Source organism: Chelonoidis abingdonii, chromosome 2, assembly GCF_003597395.2.
Source record: "Chelonoidis abingdonii isolate Lonesome George chromosome 2, CheloAbing_2.0, whole genome shotgun sequence".
Taxonomy (NCBI): Eukaryota; Metazoa; Chordata; order Testudines; family Testudinidae; genus Chelonoidis; species Chelonoidis abingdonii.
Window position 1 is genome coordinate 260,165,878 of NC_133770.1, and position 27,169 is coordinate 260,193,046.

At 41.2% G+C, this 27,169-nt stretch overlaps 1 protein-coding gene across 2 annotated transcripts in view; it reads left to right on the top strand.

Moving 5' to 3' along the window:
* CPQ (carboxypeptidase Q) overlaps positions 1 to 27,169 on the top strand; it is a 270,044-nt gene that overhangs the window by 175,148 nt on the left and 67,727 nt on the right. For both annotated transcript variants that reach the window (XM_075063116.1, XM_075063117.1), the window contains exons 5-6: positions 2,867 to 2,978; positions 18,941 to 19,032. In XM_075063116.1, the coding sequence (XP_074919217.1) occupies positions 2,867 to 2,978; positions 18,941 to 19,032 (204 nt within the window). The remainder of the gene's footprint in view (positions 1 to 2,866; positions 2,979 to 18,940; positions 19,033 to 27,169) is intronic.

The window sequence follows — 27,169 nt, forward strand, 5'->3', positions numbered from 1 at the left end:
TGGAAAATTTCATGCCAAGTGATTGAGCAACCTTAACTTTAGGCATAGTTACCCGCACTGCCTATAATAATGACTCCAGGTAACAGCAGAGTCCCTTCACCACAACTGTTGGAGACACTTTGCTCAAAAATGAAAGATTTGAGACAGGATGGTAATTGGGAAGAGTATCAGTGTCAAGAGAGGGTTATTTGAGAAGAGTCTGAAAGTAGCTCACGTAATGGAAGCTTCTACCTTGTCTTCCTACTAGAGATATTGACATTTTCCTTGAGTACAATTTTTGCATAATAACTTGAGCAGATCTGAGCAAATATGGCATGGAGAATTGTTTTGTAGTGGCATAAGGCACTCAGACGTGGAAAAGGAGCATGCTCTGATAGATGTATGGTTAAATAGCGATTCTGTCTAGCTTTCATATTAAGTGCAGCCTGATTTATAGGAATTCAGTATATGACTGAGAGGCATCTGGTATCAGTCAACAATGCTGGCCTACAAGAAAATAGAATAATTTCCTCTATTTCATTTCTCTTTCCCTACTGCCCTTTATAAGGATTCTGAGATAGAAAGGCAGTTCCTTCATGGTGAAACTGCAGAAAAGCCAAAGCTCAGACTGTCATGTTGCATGGAAATCTATCTAATCTTAAAAATATCTTTATAGAATTGGCACATGCAGCCCAGTGCTATTTTACACAGATGTTTGTGGTTTCTCTGTTAGTGAAACTGAATAAATTACTTATATCGTATCATGTTTATGTTCTGTCTGCATCAGCAGACAGTTATATATGGAAATTTGGTGCACATGTAAAAAATTTTATATGTATGTACATATACAAAGTATGTAGCACATCTGTGGAGGTGACAGCTATGTGACAAATTGGAAAGCTATGTGATAAATTCATTTATCATACATCCTTGATAGCCTGAACTACCTTAGTCCACAAATGCATCCACAGATCCCTAGGATGCTTCAAATGACTACCATATTATTTTAAAAGGGAACTCCCTGCAGAACTGTTTCCATCTGTAACCCTTACCCATATATCTGGATGGGCATATATCAGGATGGATGTAGTGTTTTTGTGAGAGTCCTGGGGGTGGTTTGGTTGGAGGGGCTCTCAGTGGAGGTTGGCTTGTAGCTTGAGTTGCTATAATTTTTTTATAACTTATGTAAAAAGTGCCTAGAGCTTTGGTCACCTTTTACAATATATTTTACAAATCAGAATAAAAGTGTGTGCATGTGTATAACCATTGAACAGTGGTTCATTGATCATTCCTAGAGGGACTTTCCATAACAATGGTTAGTGTAGAAGTGGATATACTGTAAAATTTCTTAGACATACACTGGTTGCATTTACTTAATTGTTCTTGGTATTAATATAAGTAAAAGCTCATCCATAAAATACTCTGACTTTCTCAATCCATTTGAACCTTAGTCTGTTTCGGTGTAATGTTCTGAAGCTGGGAGAGATGCTTTTTGATTGGATTCTGTAATCCCATGAGGGATTACACCATTGTCTGATTCAAAGTTTCCTGCTGTTGCTATAAGTGTTATTTCACAGGAATGAGAATTAATTCCCTATCAGACTGTTGTGTAGAGATTGTTGCCAGGGAACATCATCCAGTTTTAGTGAGGCGTTCTTTCACTGCTGAAGTTAAGGCATTACATCTGTTATAAACTCTGTTTTCAATATGTTTTTAAACTTGCCCTCAATTCATTTCAGCTGGAAGTTATATTTCCCAGGAGTAAATATTTATCTTTCCAAAACCAATTGCTGGTTAAAATGCTATGGCCATTTTAAAGTTGTGGCAAAACAATTTTTGACATTCTAGACAGTTAACATCTCCTTCAGAGCCCTTACATCTCTTCTCTAAAATCTTTTGAGTTTGCAGATCACTGATCCAATGGACAGTCATGAACCTATGTCAGTCTAGCTACAGTATTAGTTCATGAAGTCTGCACACCAGAGACTCTCGAGACTGTTTTTGATGGTCAGTGTCACCACATGTATTGCATACCCTATCTCTAAATATGTCGGTGAATATCTTTTTTCAGTTGAAATATTTGAAAGCAATTGTCTCCTGCTCATAGCAGTTACTCGGGCTTTGTGTAGGGTAGATTTCACCTGCAGTGCATAGCCAACCTCAGACGTTCACAGCCACAGTATATTAGATTAAGTACTTTAGTTATGAGGATCAGAAAGAACTGGATAATACTAACAAATATTAATCGGTACTTATAATAATGTAAGTGTCTTCCTAAAACTCTAACCTCCTATATTATCTATTTTAAAATTTCCATCTGACTAGTGTAACTATAAAACTACATGGTGCTGGAAGTTGGGATGGTGGTGGGAGTAGATGGGTGGTGGTGATTTATATTGTGGTAACATGTAGAGAGGGATTCCAGTTGTAGACCATGGCCTCACTGTGCTTAGCATTGCACAAACATGTTATAAAATGACTGTCTCTGCCTGGGGGACCCTACAATCTAAGTACATATTTACTAGTTATACATCCTAAAATAAGGTTAATCATCCTTTTCATGGTTAAGAGTTTAAACTGATCACTAAAGATTGCTAGGCATGCAGGAGGGACTAAATCTTTCACTTAGCATTAGTTACTAGTTATTAGTCACTAGCAGGTGCAGGATACCAGACTTGATTAAACCAATGGTCTGAGCCAGTATGGCAAGTATTGTGGTCCTCGATTTATGCTTGTTTTAAACTAAAAAGCAGAACTATGAAAATCTTTAGACAACATGGGGCATATCTACCCTATGAATGCTTGTAGCACAAAAGGTAGAAGCACCTTGTATGACTTTTCTAGTTTGATATTTTCATATAAATGTCCTTTTCTAATTGCATTTTAGGTTGTACTGGTCAGCGGACATCTGGACAGCTGGGATGTTGGGCAAGGAGCCATGGATGATGGTGGTGGAGCATTTATATCATGGGAAGCATTATCTCTTATTAAGGATCTTGGTAAATATTTATTTAAAGAAATGTTCTAATGTGTAAGACTTCCAGGACTCTTGGTGTAATTTTTTTTAAACTGAAGATAGTCATCTGCTCCACCATTCTGAGCACAAATATTCACCATCCAGAAAAACAAATTAGTTACCTTCCCAAACAAAAAAAAGAGTGCATAAAGAGTGCTTTGAACATTCATAACCATTGCCAAAATGTAATGAAAGTTTGTAAATAAATGTATGTTAGAATAAGGACACTCTATATTAATAAGCCCTATATTGTTGGCTTGACAGCTCAAATAATTAGAATACAATTTTCTAACTGTGTATGCACCATTTAAGCAGAGAGAGGGATACATTTTGAACAGTAAAACCTACAGTCCCGCCGCTGGTAAAGTGAATGAACAACATTCATGGGGTCTGGCTGTGATTGTCCTGGACATTAAGCTTTAGGAAAGACAGTAAAAAATGGAGAAGGAACTATTGACAGTTCCCCAGAGAGAAACCCCGTAGTGCTTTACAGTGTTGTTGTAGCTGTGTCAGTCCCAGGGTATTAGAGAGACAAGGTTGGTGAAATAATATATTTTATTGGACCAACTTCTGTTGGTCAGAGAGACAAGCTTTTGAGCTACACAGAGCTCTTCCTCAGGTCTGGGAAAGGTACTTAGGCATTGTCTACACTATACAGTTTTGTTGACAAAATTCAGCTTTCATCGACAAAACAGTGGAGGTGTACACACTGCAATGCTCCTTCTGCCAACAAAACTCTCCTGCTTTGCTGACAAAATAAAACGAGATGTACGGAGCTTTTTGTGACAAAGTTATATTGACAAAGTGTCCGTGTAGACACTGTGCTTGGTGATGTCACTATAACTGGCCTCCATGAGATGTCCCACAATGCTCATCCTGACCACTCTGGTCAGAAGTTTGAATTCCACTGCCACACAGTCGGGTATGCAGGCATTGGTGCCCCCCTCCCCCCACCACTTAAAGGCCCGGGAATTTTTTAAATTCCACTTCCTGTTTGTGCAGCGTGGACAGCTCACATCACATTTTCCCAGGTGACTGTGGTGGCTCCACACAGCAAACGCTCTCCCACTTGGACCACACCTGAGTTGTTGGATCTGCTGGCACTGTGGGGAGAAGAGGCTGTGCAGTCCCAGCTCTGCTCCAGCCGTAAGAACTTCAGTACCTTCAGTACCTACCTACGGTATCTTCTGTACCTACCATCAGTACCTACAGTACCTTCAGTACCTACAGTCAGCTTTCTCTTGCTTGTTGGATAAGGGCTATGAACAGGACACGCATCACTGCCATGCGAACATAAAGAAGCTACTAACAGTGTACTGTTCTCTGTCGATGGTAGAGTACCAACTGTGGACATGCTCCGCCAACAGAAGGAGCATTGTGTGAACATGCACAAGTGATGTAATTATGCCAGTTTTTGACTGTTTGTACTTTAGGATTCCCTCAAAGTTAGGCCATACAAGGTCTATAGTATCACAATTGTGAAAACTGGCTTGTGTAAAAAACTTCTGCATTTTGGCCCCAATTCAGCAGAGCACTTAAGCATCTTCTACCATTCTTATTTAGGTGTCTAAGTCCCAAGTTAAGCATATGCTTAAGTGCTTTACTTATCTGAGGCTCTAACCCACCAGATTGTGTACACTTTCTATAGAGTGCAGCTTTAAGTAATTTTTAAAGAGTGTAGTGAACAAATGACCAGTTATTCGTGAGTAACCAGCCACAGTTGTCTTCACACTGTCCTATTTCTATGCTCAATGGTACACACACAAAGTAGGTGATAGTTCCAAATCATCTAAATGTGTGTTTAAAAATAAAAACAGCCCCCATGATCCTCAACTATGGCTCAGTTTAACCTCCAGCCTTGCCTGTGAGGCTTTTAATGTTCCATACTTCTAATGACAAGAGTATGTATACTTGAAAAGCTCATCACTCCATGCTGAGCTCTTTATGGGGGAGAAGGATGTTAAGTGTTCTGTTATGCTATTAGCCACTCATATACTACAACGATGACAAGTGCCAGACACTTCTATAAATAAATAAATGCATCTTTCATTTTGCTTATTTGAAACCCTTTCCTCTTGTTTTCCTGGCTGCAGAATGAGTAGATTTAAATAGAGTAAAGTCTGTGACTACAAGTAATTTAGCTTGTGGCTTTTGGGATTTTTTGTTTTTGATTTTGTCTTTTGGGGAGAAGGAAGGGTAAAATAATTTTCAGATGGGGAAATTCTTAGTTGCTTTCAAATTGTTTTTTGTCTTCTTTTGTATGATTCTTGAAAAATCATGTATAGCCCCCCCCCCCCCCCAATTTCTTATTTGCTGACTTTGCCCTTCAGAGTGTACTGTTTTGTATCTGCTAAGGGCAAGTTCTTAGTGACATCATATAACTTTTGTTCAGTGGGTTTCCTTTGATGCAAGAATGAAATGCGTTGCTCACTCCTTGTTGAAATATTTGATTTCCTCGGGTAGTAGGTTGGGTGGCCTGTATGTTTACTGTAAAACCTGTGGCAAAGGCCTATTTTTCTCAGCTGGGAATTATTAGAGTCTTGCTGGTGACCTCTGTTGTGGTTTGCCGTTACATAAGTTCTTGTTACACTTATACAGTGTGCATTTGCTCTTCCTACGATGGTTTGTTAATGCAAGATTTACAAATTCAGATGCACAGAACAGAATATTCCGCAATAAATAACAGTAAAATTCTATATGCATAAATGATTTGACAAATAAATTAGTGAACCAAGCTGAGCTTTGTTTAGAAGCAAACACACCGAGTATGGTTTAAATTTGGGGCTAGCTATAGAACAGTGAGTTCAAACACTGTGTTTTGAACCGTAAAGATCTGCCTTCATATCCGGCTTGGATCCCAATGAAATGAGTTCATGATCTCAGTCTAGTCCAGAGAGGACATAAAATCACTGCATAGTTTGGCTTATCTGCGTGCACATGCATAAGTTCTATTGCTTACTGTGGGTCTCCTATATGTGCTGTTTCGGTTCTCTCTCTAGATATAGAAAGCTATATCTCAGCATTGCTTTGTTGGTTTTGGTAAATTATCATATATATGAGTATAAAAACTAGCTTTCCAATACCAATGGCAAAGTGACACTGTTGTAAAGGGAGGTGAGCATTTTGGGGTATGACTTTTAGATTATACAATGGAGCTGCTACGTGCTATTGATTCTGTTAAAATGAGGCACTTTCATTGACTCTATTACAAATTTGTTTGTGTAATAACCACTATCTAGACTTTTCCATTGATCTAACAGTACCTAGCCATGATGAAGTTATCGTCTTGCATCTGCTGTTGTCACTAATTATATGTGCTACTTATGGGAAAGGTCTGTATTTTTATAAAGAAATTCTCTGCTGTTCATTGTGTGTATATGTTTGACTGATTTGCTTGTTAGTTCCAGGTTGGTCTTTTATTTTTTGGGTTTTTTTTAGGGAAAGGGAAGGTGGAAGGACTGGTAAAACGCAAACAGTTGAGTTACCAAATTCCTGGGGGTAAGATTTAAAAAAATTTTTAGGGAATGGCCAAAGGATCAGTGTCAAATAGTTGTGAATCCACTGGCCTCACACAAATATTGAAAGAAAATTGTATCGGTTTGTGAACAGTTTCCTAAATTTACAAGAGGGGCTAGCTTCGTAACAAAACAGTTGAGTGAGCTCTAAGTATGAGGTTAAATGCTGTTTGTCATATCCTTGAACCAGCTTTTAACTGTATATACTTTCTGAAAGTATTTGCTAAGTAAACCAGGTATCTCTGCACCTCTTAATGAGAGCCCATGAAATAATAACATTTATCTATTAGGTATTTTTATGGCCCTCTTCACCACAGTATCTGAGTGCCTCACAACCTTCAATGTATTTATCCTCACAGCACCCTGTGCAGCAGAGCAGTGCTGTTATCTCCATTTTACAGATGGGGAGCTGAGGCACAGAGAGGCTAAGTGCTTCCAGCATATAGAGGTTACTCAACAGCCTATAGGGGTTTGTGTTTTAATGCATTTCAAATTTCACTTCAGATTCCAAACGTGAGTAAGTAAAGTTACGAAAAGGTGCCAGAAACTTTAAAAATCACCCCTAAAGACTGTATCGCTGAGTTTGGCAAGGACTAATTTCACATTGATGGTAACGTGCTGTTCTGTACTCTATGCAGCAAGGCTGTAAATTACGTTTGAAGGTAGACAATACAAATTGCAGTTCTATTAATTTTATTTTATTATAATGATTGATGGCACTGGTAGGCTTTGAACTTGCTTAAAAATTGCAAATATATCAATAAAATGTGTTCAACTGATACTTATATATAGTGTGGCTTGGAAACTAAAGTTCAGCATTTCATTTGAATCATGGAAAACATGGATTTTTATGCGTTTGGGGTTTTTTTTAATCAGAGAATTTTGGGGTTTTTATTACAGAAAACTAGGATCCCTGCGTATAAAGCTTGCATGCATTCACTGGCTGTGTGATCCACACAAACTTCAGTGATGGGTGGAATATATATACGTGTGAGAGACCATGTGTATGATGAGAAATAGCACAGTTTCAGCAATTGGTTTAGCTGTAAATCTGGGGTGGGCAAACTTTTTGGCCCGAGGGCCACATCGGGGAATAAAAATTGTATGACAGGCCATGAATGCTCACAAAATGAGGGTTGGGATGCAGGAGGGGGTGCGGGCTCTGGGTTGGGGCTGGTGATGAAGAGTTTGGGTGTAGGAGGGTGCTCTGGGCTGGAACCCAGGGGTTTGGAGGTCAGGAAGGGGATCAGGGCTGGGGCAGGGGTGCAGAAGGGGTGCAGGTTCCGGCTGGGGGAGTGGGCTCCAGGGTGGGGCTGAGGATGAAAGGTTTGGGGTTCAGAAGGATGCTCCGGGCTGGGATAGAGGGGTTTGGAGAGTGGGAGGGGCTGGGGCAGAGGGTTGGGGGTGGGGAGTGGCTCAGGGGGTGCAGGCTCAGAGCAGTGCTTACCTGAAGCGGTTCCTGGAAGCAGTGGCATGTCCCTTTTCCAGCTCCTGCGTGGAGGCACTGCCAGGCGGCTCTGCACGCTGCCCCATTGACAGGCACCACCCCTGCAGCTCCCATTGAAGCACATGAGAGCCAGAGTGAGGCCATACTATAGCTTTTGGGAGCCGTGTGGTTCAGCCCCCAACCCAGCGCCCCGGCCAGAGTGCTGGAGCAGAGCCAAACTCTGTGGTGTGGCCCCCGGCCCAGCGCCCCAGCTGGAGTGCCAGAGTGGGGCTGAGCCACGTGATGCATCTCACAGGCCAGCTTAAAATGGCTCGCAGGCCGTAGTTTGCCCACCCTGCTGTAAATGTTAACAAGGACAAACCATGGTCAGCACTGGTAAAACTAAACTCCTGTTTCCTAGTGTGGACAAAGCTAGAGAGAACTACACTTGAAAAGAATGTTTTAAAAACATCATGGGCATGAACTGCAAGGTTCTATCTATATCAAAATGTTTGGATCTCACAAGAATGAGAGTTGACAGTGTCCCTTTAAGGCTTTTTAAAATTGTAGTTGAAACTGTTTCCTGAATTATGGCCTTGACTAATGTGTCTGGAAAACTGTAAGTCAGGAAGTATTACATAAAATAGATTTCTCTTCCACTTGCTGTAGCCCATGTATCAATTCACATTTCTCTGTTCCTTATTCGCTGGCTTAATACATGAGTACTGAAGCTATCTAGTATAAAATGCTTCTTACTGAAGTAATTCCTTTTCTGTCAGTGCAATATTCTAGATCATCTCACATAATTTTAATTGAGTCATTTGAATGTCATTTTAACTTACTTTTAAATTTTAAAATGTTCCTGCATTGATCATAATTGTGGATTTGCAGTAGTTTGCTGTATGAGAGGTAGGCTATCATGTTGTGAAACAAATTAAAGCAATATTATCACCTTTTACAGTAGCTACTTTTTAATTAAAATATCTGCATCCTTGATATTACCTTCTTGTTCTGATAGACTCTCCCTTTAAAAGTTGCATCTTTTGGTATGTGACTGCTTTTTATATAAGGAGAAAGAAACTTTTGAATCTGCTAAATAGGAAAAATATTTCCCTGCGCTGCTCTTACTTTAAATGTGGAAAGTAACGTCATGCTTTCATTTTAACATCCAAGCTGAACTGCACATCTAGAAAATACCAGGGTATTTACTTCTCATGTTAGTACACTATACTAAAAGAATGATTATATTTGTGGTCCTGCCATAAAGTATATTACTGCTTTGGTAAATTTAGGCAAACAGACCCCTATGAGCTTATTGTCTTTTCTCCTGTTGGCTTCCTCTTCACTGCAAACTCAAGTGTACTCACTAGCTTCAAGATAAAGAATGGCTCTTTGTTTATATTTTTAAAAAAATGTCTTAAAACCTTGGTGCCAGAGGGAATTTCAGCCTTTTCCAAGTGCAAAACCCAGTGAAGCTACTGAAATGCAAAGAACCATTCAGAATGAGGTCACTGCATCATCTTGTTCTCGTGGGTTTTATTTTAATTTATATATTTTCAGTATAGCCTAGCCTAGCACTAGACAAGTGTCTGTGTCATCAAGACTGAGGAAAGATAAAGGCAGTGTGGACTGAGCATTAAATCGCTGATTTTCCAATCTACTTTTCCAAAACATAAAGTACATCAGAGGACACAGGCAGAGCTGAGAATACTGTACTTTAACATCCAAGCCACACTTTGTAAAGTGTCAGAACAAGAGTGAGAGGACATGGTATTTTCTGCTCTACAAGACTTTTACAATGTTTTCCTGTACTTCTAATAATCATCTGCTGAAAGAGAGTAAGGGAGTCCCCAAATTAGATTACTCAAGTAGAAAAAAATGAACACTACAGGTGGAGAATGTCTCTCTGCTTGTTGCTGGTTGCTCAGAGTCCTGGATCTTCCATAGAGCCAGGAGGTGGCTGAAACAGCACTTTGGTCTTTTATGTGTATTTTTTTACTTTGGGGATTTTGTTTTAAATTTACACTGGCTATTAGTCAGGAAGAGTGTTGTGTATTTGGTTGTCATGGCTTTTGTTCCTACGGCAATTGAGTTAGATTATTAGAGGATAGCCTACCTTGCTTTGGCCGGTTACGTGAGCTCTGTGTGTGTAAATAAATGGTAGTTTTGTTAGCTGTCTGCTGTCTGGCCTCAAGTGATTTCTTCCTAAACCAGCTGCCCCCAAGGATATAACAAAGAGAGAGTAATAGATTGTATTTGAGGGTGTGAATTGTGTTGCTGTTGGGGCACTGCGCTAATCAGTTCTCTATTTAAAACCCCAGATACAGGAAGGCACAACTACTCGGTATATTGCTCTGTAACACTCATTTAACCTTGTAGTCACTGTACAAAGAGGATCTTAAATAAGCATTAGCTTCAGCGACTCCATTGTCCTGATTCTTCCTGCCATTTTCATTCAATGTCCTTCTCTTCAGGTGAGATCTCAGGGCTCTGTCCTTGGCTCCCTACTTCTCTTCCAATAGGCTCCCTCTCTAGGTGACCTCATTCACATGGCTTTAGCTACCATGATCAGGGGTGGATTACGGTTTTGTGGAGTCCTGGCCAGAGCAAGTGGGGGCTCCTCCCGACCCCTTCCACCTGCAGTTTTCCCCCCCGCCAACCCCAGCTGCTGCCAGGGAGAGGGGTTGGGATGCAGGGGCTTGCTGTGCTCCGCCCACCCAGCATTCTTGCAAGGGAGTGCTGGGCAGATGGAGCAGGTCAGGGCGCAGGGGTGCCCCAATTGGCTAGGGCCCCTGGGCACAGGCTCCACTGGCCCAGTGGCTAATCTGCCACTGACCATGATTACAGATTACTCACAAATCAACTCCTTTGTCCTGTCCAGTCTTGAATCTCCAGCTGCCTTTCTAACATTTCCTCTTGCATATCCCATCACTTTCCTAAACTAAACATGTTAAAAGTAAGCTTCCCATGATTCCTTTCTAAACCCTCCCCTATCTCTGTTCCCCTTATTCTCTATAACAAATGACAAATTCATGGTTCCCTCTCTGTCTCTGCCTGCCACTCAGCTCACAGCCTTTGGAGTAATCTCAGTTTCTCCTTGTCCTTCTCCTTCCAGATTCACACTGTAAACAAATGCAGTTTCCCTTCCTCCTCTACATGACTTCTAAAATCTAACCCTCCTGCTCTGTCCCTACTCCATGTACCTTCCTTATCTCATGTTCTGCCTCCTCCTTTCCCGCCTCTTTTCTGAAGTGTATACAAAATGCTCAGCTGAAATAATCTTCCTGTCCTGTCACTCAGACAGGGTAATTTCCTCTCTTTCACCAAACACACACATTATAATCCCTTCACTGGACTCTTCCCAAATCACATTTAAACTTTGTCCTCATTTGCAGAGCTCTCCCCAGCACTGCTTATATCTCAGTTTTCACTTCCTCCTTTTTTTCTTCTTCTCCCCTACATTCTGCCAACTACACCTTCAGTGGGGTTTTCCCACTCATGACTCTGTGCTGCTTTTCTAGTTAACCCATATGATTGCAACAGCCTTCCTTTTTCCTGAGGTCCAAGAATCCTCAATCTCTTCCCTCAAACCATCTTCAGAATTCACTGCATCTTTGCTAGATTCCCATTGCTAATATCTGCTCCAGCACTGTCTACTCTTTCTTTTGAGCCTGAACATTATGAAAATAAAATATAATAAAATAACCCAGACAAACAAAGCAAAAGCAACAACAAACAAAGCAACTTGTATGATCTACTTTAAAAAACACATACATGCCACATTTTCCAACCCAAAAAGCTATATTCCTTTACATTTTTTAACTTATCTAGGATATTGGCATACCAAAGTTGGGCTTTCAAGGATAGGAATACGTAAATGTGTTTTTCCACTAAGTTCTTTCTCTTTTTAATGGTTTTTAATAACCCTTTACATTTCTCCCTTAATTTTGAAGAAAATTCTTTTTCTCCCACTAGCTAATTTTCTGCATAATTGTACGAAGAGACTTTTAAAATCAGAACGGGTGGGATTTCCAAAAACACCTAGGGTGCTTAGTTCTATTGACTGTCAATGAAAAGCTTCTGTTTTTGTTATTAGGTAAGGGCTTGCCATCCAAAAGAATTGTATATGTTGTATAACTTAGTTTAATATTGTCTGTCTGCTCTGCTAAATTTATCATTCAATCCAATGAATGCTATTGTAATGTGAATAGATTTTTCTCTTAAAAGGGATAGTTTCCCAGCCTTCCTGCACCTGAAATGAATTTTTAACTAGTTGTGAGCAGGAGGTTTGTGTTCAACTTCAGATTCTAAACTCTTACCCAGGATCAAAGGATTCCTTTTTTACTGGGCCACTATCATTTGCCAACTATAAATAAGTAGGAGCTTCCATCAGATGTGCATCAGGCACTTAATTTAAATTGTTGGTTTTAGGCTGTTTGAATTAGAGGAATAGTACCATGTACAGCATATTTATTAATAGTGTTGAATCCTTGGTGCCATGTGTTTGGGAGAAAATAAATGGGCCCTCAAACTACTAGATATAAACCATTAGACAAGGAGAACAGAGATGTCAACTCTGCGGAATAATAGAGTGATGACTGGACACAGATGCAAATAGTATGCTGGTGTTAGAGAGACAGACTTTTTGCTATGTAAGATTATTATCTTGCATAACTAATTCAAACCAATGATGAGTGGAGTTTTTCCTAACTTAAACCATTGTAAATGAGTAGAGTCAGGAGGAAAGAACTATGAAAACACCTCCTTATTAATATCACAGTGAGAACCCATATAGGAAATCATATTTAGTGTATCATTTAATTATATTTATGGAAACCAGGCCAGTGCCAGAACATACACAAATCTTACTAATGCATTTGACACCTAATTCTGAGGCTTCTGTTAACCAAGCATGTAGTTGTACATTTCTTTTTGTGTTTTCTACACAGAGAATTTAGATTTTCCTCTTGTATTGGCATCAGGCATTTTTCAAAGATGTCTCAAGTTTCCTGTCAGGGCTTTAAATGCTAGTGTGATCCATTGAATCTCTTGGGTCTAATGAAACCTGATCACTCCACAAATCTGAACAACATAAAGGATGCAGTACGGATTTAATGAATAACAACAATGTAATGTGCTGTACAGGGCCATTTTGTATCTTGTTTCAGGTATGTAAATGTACTTTATAAAAGCAGACTGTAGGCTACTAATGGGGAAAAATGCTAAAATTGAAAGCGGGCCAAACTTGAAGCTGGTGTAAGCAAGTGCAGCTCCATGAAAATTTCAGTAACAAATATAGCAGTGGCTTAAACAGTGGGATAAGTGGTCATGTAGCGTAATTTGCACCAGTTTGGTATTCAGTGGAGACTCAAGTGTTCCATTTAGGCTGAGCCCTTTGCTGTGGTGGAGCTGCAGTGCCCCAGAGGGAGCCCTGGGAGACATCCTGGCTTCCAGAGTTCCCAGGCACGCAGCCTGTACATCTGCTGCTATGCTTTTTTATTAGGTGCAGCTGACTTCTGCCTCTGATTCTGCCTGGCCCTTATGCTCGCTGTGCAAGAGAGGGAGAAAGATCAGTATGCTCTCCCCACCAATGTAATGAACTCGCATAAGGGGCAAGTGCAGGATCTGACCCAGGGTGTGCAAAATGAACGTAGCACATAGGTGAAAACGCCAGAAGGGATGGGGCTACAGCAATAATAGCAACTAACAGGATGGTATAAGATGAAGACTTTTCCTGCCTTCTGCCCCTTCATTTTATACACCCACTGAATACTGGATCAATGCAACTTATATTACTTTACCTCTTACATCCACTTACAACCTTTCTTCAACCTACTTGCATACCTTGTGTGACTTACACCGTCATTTAAATTGCCTTTGAATATGGCCCAGTGTTATGGACTTTAAAGAAATTGATCCTTTCTTCGGTGTGAAGGCAGAATAATTTTGACATTTTGAATGTGAATACAACCTTTTAAACTGTATTACGAATTCTCTAAAAGAACTTCTCTGACTACCTATCAGACCCTATTTTTGTTAGACTCGACTGTACCATTAATTGCTAACCTTCCATATGAATAGTTGGTTTACATTTCTAATCTGTGGTGGGAAAGTATTTACTTCAGGGAATTTAGTACTTTGCACTATTGATCTCAATCTTTCATACACACACACGAAGTTTAAATAACAGTAAGTTGTGACACAAGCTAGCAAGAACCAGGAATTCAAACATAAAGTTTGATGCATTTTGACTTAGTTATACTTTGGTTATGGAACATACATAGGCAAAGTTGCCATTGGTTTCAGTGGCATCAGGATTTTAGACATTGTATGTAAAACCATGGACTGACCTGCAATGAGACACCTGTACTATCAGTAGCACAACAAATTAACAACTTTGTGTGTCAGAATTAAATTTAGATTTCTTTCTATTTTGTGTTTGTGACTTATAACCCAACTTTTTTTTATTAATTTCCTTTTGAGTTGTTTTTTGAGGGTGATAATCTCTGCTCAAAGGTTAGCCTTGTTAATTTGATAAAACCATAGCTTCATCAAGATCTCGATCATCAAGCTTAATGTTTAACAAAGGTGGCCTAAAATGTTTAAGTAATCTCTAGCCACTTCTGGAATGCATAAGATGGCAGCAAATCCTGTCTAATTGTTACTTAAATCTTAATCTTTAGCACCATTTGGAACGTGACACACTCTCTTCTGATGTGGGTTTGGGGCCAGAACATGATTTTTGTCTTAGAGCAGCCTTTTTTATTAACCAAGCTGCTGCCAAGTTTGGTTATTTTGTGGCCAGTCTTGCTAACTTCAATGCGATATCTATATTATTATCATAATATGACATCATTGGCCATCTGGCTGATTTGAAATAGGAAGGATACTAATCTTGTGTTGTAATTACTTAGAAGTGGAGCAGCAAACTGTTGGGATGGGGGGGGAGGTGCTTTTTAGAAAATGAGCATTCTCCTGCATTTAGAGTGAGATTCACTCTATGCCCATCTTTTCTTGACCATTCTTAAAAATTATACTGTATGGGAGCCCTAAGCATTTTTTTAAGAAGTGTTAAATGTTGATGCACAGAATAAATATACTTTTTCATGAACTGGTTTACCAGATTTAATTAACATACAAAAGCCAGTAGGAGAACACTTCAATCTTCCAGGACATTCTATAACAGATTTAAAAGTAGCTATACTTGAACAAAAAACTTGAGAAACAGACTTCAAAGAGAAACAGCAGAACTAAAATTCATTTTGCAAATTTAACACCATTAATTTGGGCTTGAATAGGGAGTGGCTGGCTCATTCAAAAGCAGCTCTGCCTCTCCTGGAATTAACACCTCTTCATCTGTTATTGGGAGTAGACTACATCCACCCTGATCGAATTGGCCCTGTGGACACCGGTTCTCCACTTGTGAGGTAACTCCTGTCTCTTCGGCCTGGTCTACACTACGCGTTTAAACCGATTTTAGCAGCGGTAAACTGATTTAACGCTGTACCCATCCACACTACGAGGCCCTTTATATCGATATAAAGGGCTCTTTAAATCGGTTTCTGTACTCCTCCCCGACGAGTACAAAATCGGACTAAAATCGGTATTACCATATCGGATTAGGGTTAGTGTGGCCGCAAATCGACGGTATTGGCCTCCGGGCGGTATCCCACGGAACACCACTGTGACCGCTCTGGACAGCAATCTGAACTCAGATGCACTGGCCAAGTATACAGGAAAAGCCCCGCGAACTTTTGAATTTCATTTCCTGTTTGGCCAGTGTGGAGCTCTGATCAGCACAGGTGACCACACAGAGCTCATCAGCACAGGTAGCAATGCAGTCTCCTGAGAATAGAAAAAGAGCTCCAGCATGGACCGCACGGGAGGTACTGGATCTGATCGCTATATCTGAGAGGATTCAGTGCTAACAGAACTCCGTTCCAAAAGACGAAATGAAAAAATATTTGAAAAAATTTCCAAGACTATGATGGAGAGAGACCACAGCAGTGACTCAATGCAGTGCAGAGTGAAAGTTAATAAGCTCTGACAAGCCTACCAGAAAACCAAAGAAGCAAACAGAAGGTCCAGGGCAAAAACATGCCCTTCTACACTGAGCTGGCATGCACATTTTAGGGGCTGCCACCACCACTACCCACCCATGTCCGTGGATTCCGAGGTGGGGGTTGTCAATCTCAACCATGGCTGAGGATTCTGTGGAGGGGGAAGATTGAGGAGGAGGAGGAGGAGGAAGAGGAGGATGACCTTGCAGCAAGCACACAGCACTCCGTTAGCCCCAACAGCCAGGAGCTTTTGTGACCCAGACGGATTACACTCCCAGCCCTCCCAAGCCACTAGCCCAGACAGTGAAGCCATGGAAGCGACCTCTGGTGAGTGTACCTTTGTAAATATAACCATGGTTTAAAAGCAAGCGTTTTTTAATGATTGATTGCCATGAAGGCTTGGGATCGCATTCGCGGCCAGTAAAGTTACTGGAAAAGTTTGTTAACATGTTTCTTGGGATGGAGGCGAAATCTTCCAGGGACATCTCCATGAAGCACTCCTAGAGGTTACTCCAAAAGCCTTTGCAGAAGGTTTCTGGGCAAAGCAGCTTGTTCCGTCCACGATGGTAGGACACTTTACCAACGCCATGCCATGTAGCAAGTAATCGGGTATCATTGCATGACAAAGCCATAGCTGCGTATGGTCCCGGTGATGCTGGCATTCAAGAAACATCCGTTCTTTTATCTCGCTGTGTTATCCTCAGCAAGTGATATCATTCATGGTAACCTGGTTGAAATTCAGGAATTTAATTAGGGACAGAGATGGCCATTTTCCTACTGGGCTGTTGCTTAAAAGAAATCCTTCCTTGCACGTAGCCAAGCGGGGGCAGGGGAGGAAGAATAGCGCTGAGCTTTTTTGCGTTGGCTAGCGGAATCTTCCCAGCTACAGCCATGTGTTGGGGCAGGAAAAGGGGGGATTAGCAGTGATCTTCCATGATACCAGCCATGCGGTGGGGGGAAGGGTAAAGCAATCATCCTAGAGAATTGGATGGGGGGGTTGGCTTCTGCTGCTGCATGTTAACAGGAAGAAGCATCAGACGGCATGTGTATATATGAAGGCTGGAGAAGCCGAAGACAAAGACTTACCATGGCCGCATGCAAGCTGAATTCTGATGCCCGGACCTGCGTCTGTGAGATCTGTAACACCAGAGCCACAGGCACTCAATATTAAGATGCAAAATGCGACCTTGTACGCGAAGTCACATGTGCTATGTAAGTTAATAGTGTTGTTCACTGTGAAAGAGTATAACCTTTGTCCTGTAAAATGTATCTTTTTAAATACTTATCTCCCTTTTTTCCCTCCCTTATACAGCTGCACATTTTCCAAGTCTCCCTACTCATCCCCGAAGGCTATCTCAGATAAGGCGGAGGAAAAAGAAGATGCGAGAGGAAATGTCTCGGAAATCATGGAAGTGACCACAATGAAAGAGCTAATCTGAATGGTGGAAGGACGTGGTAGCAAAGTACTGGAAAGATGCCAGTGAACATGAGGACAGGAGGACCAACGTGAGATAGGAGGGACGAACGTGAGATAGGAGACGCTTGAGATGAGAGGTGGCAGCAGGAAGATCAGAGGTGTCGGCAGGAAGATCAGCGGTGGCGGGACGTCAACGCTAGAGCTGCTGCGTGATCAAACTGAATCCTCCGATGTCTGGTGGATCTTCATGAAAGAGCAGCGGGGTCACAGAGTGCTGCTGTAACCCCTGTGTACCACCTCACCACTCACCATGTTCCATATCTTCCTCACCCAGACGTGTAAGAATGCGTGGGAAAGGCTTCGTGCACCCACCACTCCACCCGTGCAGTCCAACCAAAAGGCTGTCATTAACTGAAATGTGTTTAATGGTCTTTCCTTCCCTCCTATACTCCTCCAAAACACACCCCGGATACCTTGTCAGTTCTCTGCCTCTTTTTATAATTACTTTTTAATAATGAATACATGATTTTTAAACGATAGTGATTTATTTCCTTAAGCAAGCTGTAATCAAAGGGGAGGGTGGGATGTTTACAGGGAATGACCTTTAATAAAGAATACATGATTTTTAATGATAGTGACCTTATTTCCTTAAGCAAGCTGAGTCGAAGGGGAGGGTGGGTTGCTTACAGGGAAGGAGTCAATAAGGGGGTTAATGTGTTCATGAAGGGAAACAAACACAGCAGTCAACCGTACCCTGGCCCGTGATGAAACTGTTTTCAAAGCTTCTCTGATGCGCACCGCTCATGGTGTGCTCTTCTAATCGCCCTTGTGTCTGGCTGCGCGTAATCAGCAAGCCAGGTGATTTGCCTCAGCCTTCCCACCCCCATAAAGTCTCCCCTATCCTCACAGAGATTGTGACAGCACACAGCAAGCAGCCATAACAAAGGGGACATTTGTTTGGCTGAGGTCTGAGCGAGTCAGTAATGTGCGCCAGCGCGCCTTTAAACGGCAAATGCACATTCTAAGATCCACCATCCGCACTTGCTCAGTCTGTAGTTGAACAGCTCCTGACCACTGTCCACGCTGCCTGTGTATGGCTTCATGAGCCATGGCATCAAGGGGTAGGCTGGGTCACCCAGGATAACTATAGGCATTTCAACATCCCCAACTGTTATTTTCTGGTCTGGGAAGTAATTCCCTTGCTTCAGCAGTTTAAACAGAGCAGTGCTTCTGAAGACGCGAGCGTCATGAACCCTTCCTGGCCATCCCACGTGGATGTTGGTGAAACGTTTCTTGTGATCCACCAGTGCTTGCAGCACCATTGAAAAGTACCCCCGCTATACATCTTCTACTCTGCAGCAGTAAAAGTACTAATGCTCACTTTTTTGTTGAGGTCATAGAGCAGAGGTGGCTGTTTGATGGAAATCCATATGTAGCTGCCCTGGGGAAATGGAGGCCAAGACATGAATTGTTTAGACAAATAGAACATTTGGGACTAAAAGCCATATTTAATTTTGTATGTCTTAGGCCTCCGCCCCAAAAGAACTCTGCGGCTGGTGCTGTGGACTGCGGAAGAACCAGGAGGAGTGGGTGCTGAGCAGTACTACCAGTTACACAAGGTAGATAATGTAATAAAATAATCTGTTACAGTATTTGCTTTTTTGACTGAGAATACTCGATTTTCAAAATGTCAGACTCTTCGTCTAACTAAACGTATAGAGTCCAGTTCTGCCTGCAGATACATAGGCACAACTTTATGTCCCAGATGTTGTGAAATACTCTGTGTTTTAATATAATCCTTTTAAACAAAGGAAGTTCCATCCTCTTGTGCTTAGCTTCCATTGGTTTGTTAATGTAACTCTCTGACTCAGACATTCATTTGGCTTGCAAAAGGGAAAAATGATAGGGACTTTTCATTTGAAGGTCAAAAGTTAAGGGGTATGATAAGGTCTGCATGAACTTTACATGATCTACCATGCATGTCACAAAGCTGTTATGAAGCAAATATTTCATAAGGATATCTGCTGTGGGGTGAGCAAGCCATACACATTGGCAATATTAATCCATTTAATTTACCCTTTATATTTCTGTTTCTTTGCATGTTGTATAATGCACTGAAATGTAATGAATAAGCTAGTAAAGAGAGAACTCTCTTTGGAAGCACAGATATATAATATTTTAATGGTGAGTATGATCTAAAATGTTTTCAGCCAAGTATTATTTACTGTATGGGATCAAGGACATTTTAAATGCCATCACTAGCTATTTTTGATGATGCTAAGTAAAATTATAAAAATCTTTTTGAGGATTGGTATTTAGGAGGAAAATATCACATAATATTATTTCCATATTAGCTGTGCACAGTTGTCTCTTCAAAGGATTGCATGACATGAAGGATAACTTCATAAAACTGTCTTGGAGCCAACAATTTTCAAAATATAAACATTTTGTAGGAAGTTAACCCTGTAATCATATAACTAACTCCTGATTTTATCTGTGTTTTGTGATCCCTTATTTGGTAGTAGTTAATCTCAACAATGCTTAAACCTGCAATGCAAAGCCAAGAAATTGATGAAGAAAAGTGTGTTTAAAGTTTTTGTTCTACCATGACAGCAGGTTTTTCAGAATACATGTCTTGCAATAAAATTCCTGGCAGTGTGTTTATGATGTTATTGTTGCCCCTTTTTTGAACCGAGTGCTAGTAGAATTTCAGGTCTTCATTGATGTTCTGGTTGGAAGCAGAAGTTAATGGAGTCTGGTATTTTCTCTGATATAGTTTTATTTATTGACAAAGAAGTACAAAGTCCTGTGTTTCTGAATGCAGGAATTAAATAGCAGGAAACAGCTTCTTTTGCTTACAGCACCAAGAGCACTCTTTTCAGGCTGCACCCTAGGCCCGAAAACCTCTCTCCGGGTTTGTTCCAGAGACAGTCATTATGATTTCAGTTGCTCCTTCAGTCTGTCCCTCACTCTCTGTCATTTTTTTTTCAGTTTTCTGTGGCCTGGTCTACTCAGGAAAGCTTATATCAGCATAGCTAAGACCTGGTCTATGCTGGGTGGGCGGGGGATCAATCTAAGTTACGCAGCTTCAGCTATGTGAATAATGTAGCTGAAGTCGGCGTACTTAGATCTACTTACCACGGTGTCTTCACTGCACTAGGTCAACTGCTGACGCTCCCCCATCGACTCTTCCTACGCTTCTCGCTCTGGTAGAGTACCAGAGTCGACGAGAGAGCGCTCACTGGTCGATTTATTGCATCTTCACTGTTCTACAAAGGTTGCCAGCTGAACCCCAAAGTCCTACTGAACCTTTTGCAGCACCTCAAACATGCAGAATCTGAAGGCATGGTGGAGTTTCATGGCTCCCTAGAATCCCTCAGACCTGTTGAAATACTTTGGATTCAAAGTGAGTACCTCACCCTGGACCCTAATCTGGTGAAGAATTAATTCACTAGAACTACTGCTACTGTCACAGCCTCTTAATTTCCTATTAAGTAAGTCTCAGGCCATTTTGTGAAATAGTCCATAGTTACCAGCAAATAATGACTGCCTGCCTCCGTCTCAGGCAAGGGCCCAAGAACATGAATGGCAATGCACTCCATTGATGCCCCCACAAGATACTGCTGCAAAGAGTTACTGCCAGTGCCCTTCTTTGCAATGTAAGCATCACATTTCCTGCACTACTTTTCTACATCCTCCCTGCACTTTACCCAATAGAAATTCTCCCTTAACTTGGCTAAGGTTTTTGCAACCTCAAAATGTCCATCAGTTTTGACCTCATGACATAACCTCAGAACTTTTTTTCAATGTACCTGACAAGCTGCTGGTGCCTGTATCCATCACCCACTGGTTTCTGCCATCTTCTGTACAATATTTCAACTCTAAATTCCAAGTTTTCCTAGTGTGACTAGAAACTTTTTATTGTGGTGTTGTGAGAGGACACTATATTCCAGGCTGACTGCATTTGCCGGTTGATTTTCCACTTACACTGTATCCCTGTATGAGGATTCTTTCTTTGGGAGAGTTTTAATTGCTCTGGGGTCCATTCCTGCAACTCCATCCCCATTGTTCCAGGGATGAATTAAGAACATAGGCACTTCTGAAAAGTCAAGAAAGAGAGCCACATCCATTCCCTTGAGCAACTAATTCCTTGCTCTCCTGCTTGGGGCAGCAAAGAATCCTGTGGCACCTTATAGACTAACAGACGTTTTGGAGCATGAGCTTTCGTGGGTGCATACCCACTAAGTCGGATGCATTTGCTTGGGGTAGTGTTTCCAATTAGCCTCCCAATAAGGCTGTTTGGACAAAGTATCAGCCTTACCATGCTTATGACCTAACCACTGTCTGACTGTGAAATCCTAACCCTGCTGTTATTCCAGCCAACAGTCAAGGCTGTCCCTCAGGATTCCTGGATCTAATGAGCCATTGCAAGGAAGTCTGTCCTGTCCTATCCAGAAACTTCCTTCCATACAAGTAATGATGAAAATTTTCTATAGCTGTAACCACTGCTAGGAGTTCCTTTCTGATGGTGCAGTAATTTCTCTCAGGAGATCTTAGATTTTTGCTATAGTAAGCTGCCACCCTCTCAAGTCCCTTGTGTTGTGCCAATACTGCCTCCAAACTTTAGTTACTAGCACCTGTATCAAATATGAAAAGGGTTTTGAAGCACAGATAGGCCAAGACAGAAGCAGTCAGCAGAGCCTTTTTTAACTCTCAAAATGCTACATTTTGCTCTGCTGACCACTGAAATGGTTTCCCTTTCTCACACAACTGATGCAGTATTTTGCAATATTGGCAAACCCACAAATGGACTTTCTGGAACAGGAGCAGAGGCCTATAAAACTCTGCACATCTGTGAATGTCTGGGAAGTTGGTCAGCTTTGTACATCCTCCAGTTTTCTTTTTGTCAGTGGACATTCACTCCTCACTAATTGTGCACCTGACATAGATTACCCTTTTTTGGAATACCTTACATTTCTCTGAGTTCAGTTTCAAATTGTCTGCCTTCAGCTTATCATGGCCCATTTGTAAATGTTTTAGTTCCTGTTCAAAGGTTTTAGCATGTACCAGGATATTATCTGGGTATAACAAACAGGCTGAGAGGGGCATGCAACATAATACTGTCTCTGTTAGCCTCTCAAATGTGGCTGTTGCATTGTACAAGCCAAAAGCCATCACTTTAAGCCATAAGCCTTGTCCTGCTGTGAAAGCAGTTTTTGCCCTGTTGTTTGGATCCACCTCTACTTGCCAATACTCACTTTTAACATCCACTGTGAAAAACCAAGCTGACACTGCTATAGCATCCCGGGTATCATCTGTTTGTGGTAACGGATAAGAAACCTTTGATGTGATTTCATTTAATTTTTTATAGTCCACACAGAATTCGGTGCTGCCATCCTTTTTCTTACCTACACAATGAGCCTTCCTGATAAATTTCCTCAATGCCGGGAGTATCTCTTCCCTTTTTTGTTATTGGTAACTGCTGAGGTGGCTGTTTAATGGGTTGATTTCCCACAGTATCAATCTTGTGCTGAATCAGTGTAATACAACCTATATCTTTATTGGCTCAGGAGAACAACTCCTGATTCTTAACGACAAACTCTTAGACTCTTCTGCTGTTCCCCATTTAAGTGTACAGCACTGCTCAGGATCAAGTCCAGTAAAAACTCTGGGAACTCACTTTCCCCCTTGCAGTTTTCTTCTATAGCAGTATTTAACAGATCCATTGGTTGACATTTTGCAACTGCAGTTTTTTTGTTTGGTTGGTTTGGTTTTTTTTTACTATTTGCTGCTTGTCAGAAACATTCAGCAAACAAACAGGGATTAATTCTTGTTTTGTAGCCACAAGAACTTTAGCAGCTAAGATTCCCGTGAAACTCTGGCTCTCAGAACAGGTTTCAGCCATTCCCCATCTTTTCCTGGCTAGAAAGCTACCACAGCATGTAGCTGTTGTAATGGTTTATGCCCTCGGAGCAGGACAATTAGTTCACTGCACACCAGTTATCTACAAACCATTTGTCTCACTTTGGCCATATCTTTAAAGGGAATTTCCACGAACAGACTCCGTAAGACACTTTTCCTGGCATGGATTACACCGTTATCAGCCATAATGGAATCTAAGCCAATTACTTGCTCATCCACTATTTCAGCTACCCAGACTTCTTGCTTAAATTTAAGGTCCAATTGTCAAACCCAATTTTTAGATGGGTGCTGTTGTGCCAGTCATTATCTCCATGTGAGACTAATTAGGCAGTTCAGTTCTGGATCCCCTATTCCCTTATTTTCTTATCATGTCTGGTCTAATAACTCTTTTATGATTGAACATGTATCAACTATACCTATACACATCACAGATCCTATTACACACTGTGTAGACAAACTCCCATTATTATTGTTTAACTGTCCAGTCACAAACAAAAACTGTGAGGCTGTCTTCGTACCTCCAAACTTTACCCCTTCAGCTTGTTTCCTGAACAGGGAGGGAGGCTTTCTCTAGACCCTTGTGGCAGAGTACTAGTGTGATGTTACCTCAGGTACAATCTGGACTGATAGTTGTGTCCCCTCAGTTCTCCAGCTCACAGTGCCTTTTACACTGCTTCACTGTGAGTGTAACCATTCCTGGTCTGCTCTCACACAGTCCAGCATATAAATCACTCGCAGCTATACCGTATGAGTGCTACAGCCAACCACCCATGAATTACATTGCAGGGCAACACCAGCAAACTCCCAGTCTCAGACTTCTCCCAGAAATATGCATCTTGTGCTGCCCAGCACCCTCCTGGACAATACAAGCTCATATAAACTCTGTCATTTTATTAATAGAAAATTATGTTCGCAAATCTTGTTATCCCAAATGAAGTTTCCCAAATACTTCAATTCAGACACCGATTTAGATAAAAACAATAAAACAAATTTATTAACTACAGAAAGATAGATTTTAAGTGACTACAAATAATGAGGCATAGAAGTCAGAATTGGTTACAAGGAAGTAAAAGGTAAAATGCCACTAACACTTCACACAGTATGCTTTGTAAAAAATTTAACATAGTCTGTAAAAGGAATGAACTTAGGGGTATAGACTGTCACAATGAGCTTTTAACAGAACTGTCAGAATCATAGAATGTAGGGCTGGAAGGAACCTGAAGAGGCCATCTAGTCCAGCCTCCTGCATTGAGGCAGACCCCAGTAAACCTAGACCAACCCTGACTGGTGTTTGTCCAACCTGTTTTTAAAAACTTCCAATGATCAAGATTCCACAACCTCCCATGGAAGCCTGTTCCAGAACTTAACTACCCATGTAGTTAGAACATTTTTCCTAATATCTAACCTAAATCTCCCTTGCTGCAGATTAAGCCTGGTACTAGTTTTCCTACCTTTATTGCACATAGAGAACAATTGATCGCCATCCTCTTTATAACAGCTCTTAACATATTTGAAGACTGTTATCAGGTCCCCTCTCAGTCTTCTTGTCTCAGGACTAAACATGCCCAGTTTTCTTAGCCTTTTATCATTTTTGTTGCTGTCCTCTGTCTATCGCCAGTTTATCCTGAAAGGCCTTGGTGGTATCTGGGTATGACAGGAGCACAAGTCTCTGCCAGTCCTCAGCCAGTTCAGGTGGGTTTTCTTCTGTCCTCTCTTTCTAGCTTTTAGCTGTGCCCCAGGCAGCTTAGATCAATGACTAACTCCAAACTGCATGTCAAGAGCTTGCACCAGATCTGGATAACTCAGTCTCATTTCTGGTGATAAGCTCTGCAGTACAATCAGAGCTGGGCCACCAAAGTTGGCTGCTAGTAACCCCCGTTTTTGTCCTTCTTCCCAGCCACTCATTTGAGCTACTATATAACATTGAATTGAACCAAATAACCTCCCAGAGAGTTTTTCCCTCAAAGATAGTGGGTGGGATTTTGGACTATTTCAGCTGGGACAGCCTGACCTCTCCCCTCTGGGCCTCTGTGAGTAACCAAGGAGGTAGAAAACTGTTGTTAATGTCCAGTTCTAACCCTAGTCCTCTGATTGGTTCAATTAATCATCCAGGTAGCTGCCATCCACCGTGATCATCGAGTCTTTGAATTCCTTATGTATCTGAGTTTTTAGCTCCACGAGTCCTGGCTGCAGCTCATCTCTGTTAGCAAGTTCCAAGTTGGCCAAAACTTGCTTCGTCTCCAGTTTTTCTGGTGTACGACTGAGATAATTTGCTGGTCATCTCATGAATCCCTGTTACTGTTCCAGCCTGGGTGTTTTGCAGCTGGGTTTCCCAATTTGTCCAGGTACTTCATAGTTGCTGCTCCAACATAGAGCTCATCTCAGCCTACAAATCCTCTCTGAGCCTTTTCCGGAACATCTCCAGCTTTTGTTGCAGGTCTTGTCTGAATTCCTTTTGAAAATTCACCAGCTCTTGTTTTAAATCCCACTGGCTGTTTTTGATTTTTGCAAGCATCTCCATTATTTGTTCGATGTTCAGTTAACAGGAATACCAGCTCACAAGCTGTCTCCCCAGATACTGGATCCCTCTCTTGACACCTGTTTGCTCCTTTTTTGACCCAAGCAGCTAGCTGAATTTCAGGGCTCGGGGGATGTAGAAATAGGTGGAGTCTGGTATTTTCTCTTAAGTCTTGTTTATTTGCAAAGAATGCACAAAGTCTTGTGTCTCTGAACACAGAAGTCATCAAATGGCAGGAAACAGCTTCTTTTTGCTCACAGCACCAAGAGCACTCTTTTCAACTTACACTATTTGCAACTTGCTCAAAAACCTCTTCCCAGGTTTCTTCTAGTCAGCCATTGTGATTTCAGCTGCTCCTTCAGTCTCTTTTGCAGTTTTTTGTGTGTTCTCTCCCGTCCGCACCTGCCTCTTCACACAATACCTAGCCGAACCCACTACAACGGACCTATCTTTTGGGCAGATCCTATAATTTTTTGTTTGAGGTGTAGCCACGTAACTGTCTCTTACAGCTGTTTTGAATGGGAGATTCATTCATACATCTATTTGAATGAGGTTTTAATTCAGCCCATAACAAGGTTTCACTTAGCTCATAACATTATTTAACTTAAAAGAACAAATAACTGGAGGTTTCATTTTGAGAGGGAGGCACAGAATTAAAAATTCACTATGAAAAAATAAATGGAATTAAATCAGATTATATCATTGTTTTCCACTACATTCAATGGCTTGAGTTAACATCACAATGGTGCCATATAAGGAACAGTGGGAGTGGGTCCCAATTTGCTTCTTTACTAGTGTGCTTTAAAATAGGCATTGGATAATGTGGATTCCTACGCACCTATTATATCAACAATATTAGGACATTTTAGACTTATCAGGGTTTGTCTACATGGGAAGGGGGTGGTTTAACCTTCAGTAACATGAGTGAGGCCATGTCTAAACTGCACAGTTTTGACTACAAAAGGTAGCTCACTGCGAATTAAACTCCCCAAGTAGACAAGCCCTCAGCTGGTAGATATGTCAAAGAGGACAATTGGATAGGCTTGCTGTGGTATCATTGGAGGAGGATAGTGTCTCTTAAATGCTGGATTGATCACTGACACTACGGTGTTCAGATGGACTAAGTAGTAACAAAACAGGAGACTATATAACAAGAATTTTATGTAAATCCTTTACAAAAATCCATGTATGCAGAAGATGGAGACACAGCAGACACACTGTACTATATGCATGATGCTGTTAAAGGGGACATTGCCAAAGCAGATGGTGAAGATATCATCCATTTTCACTCTATAAAGAGAATAGGATCTGCCAGG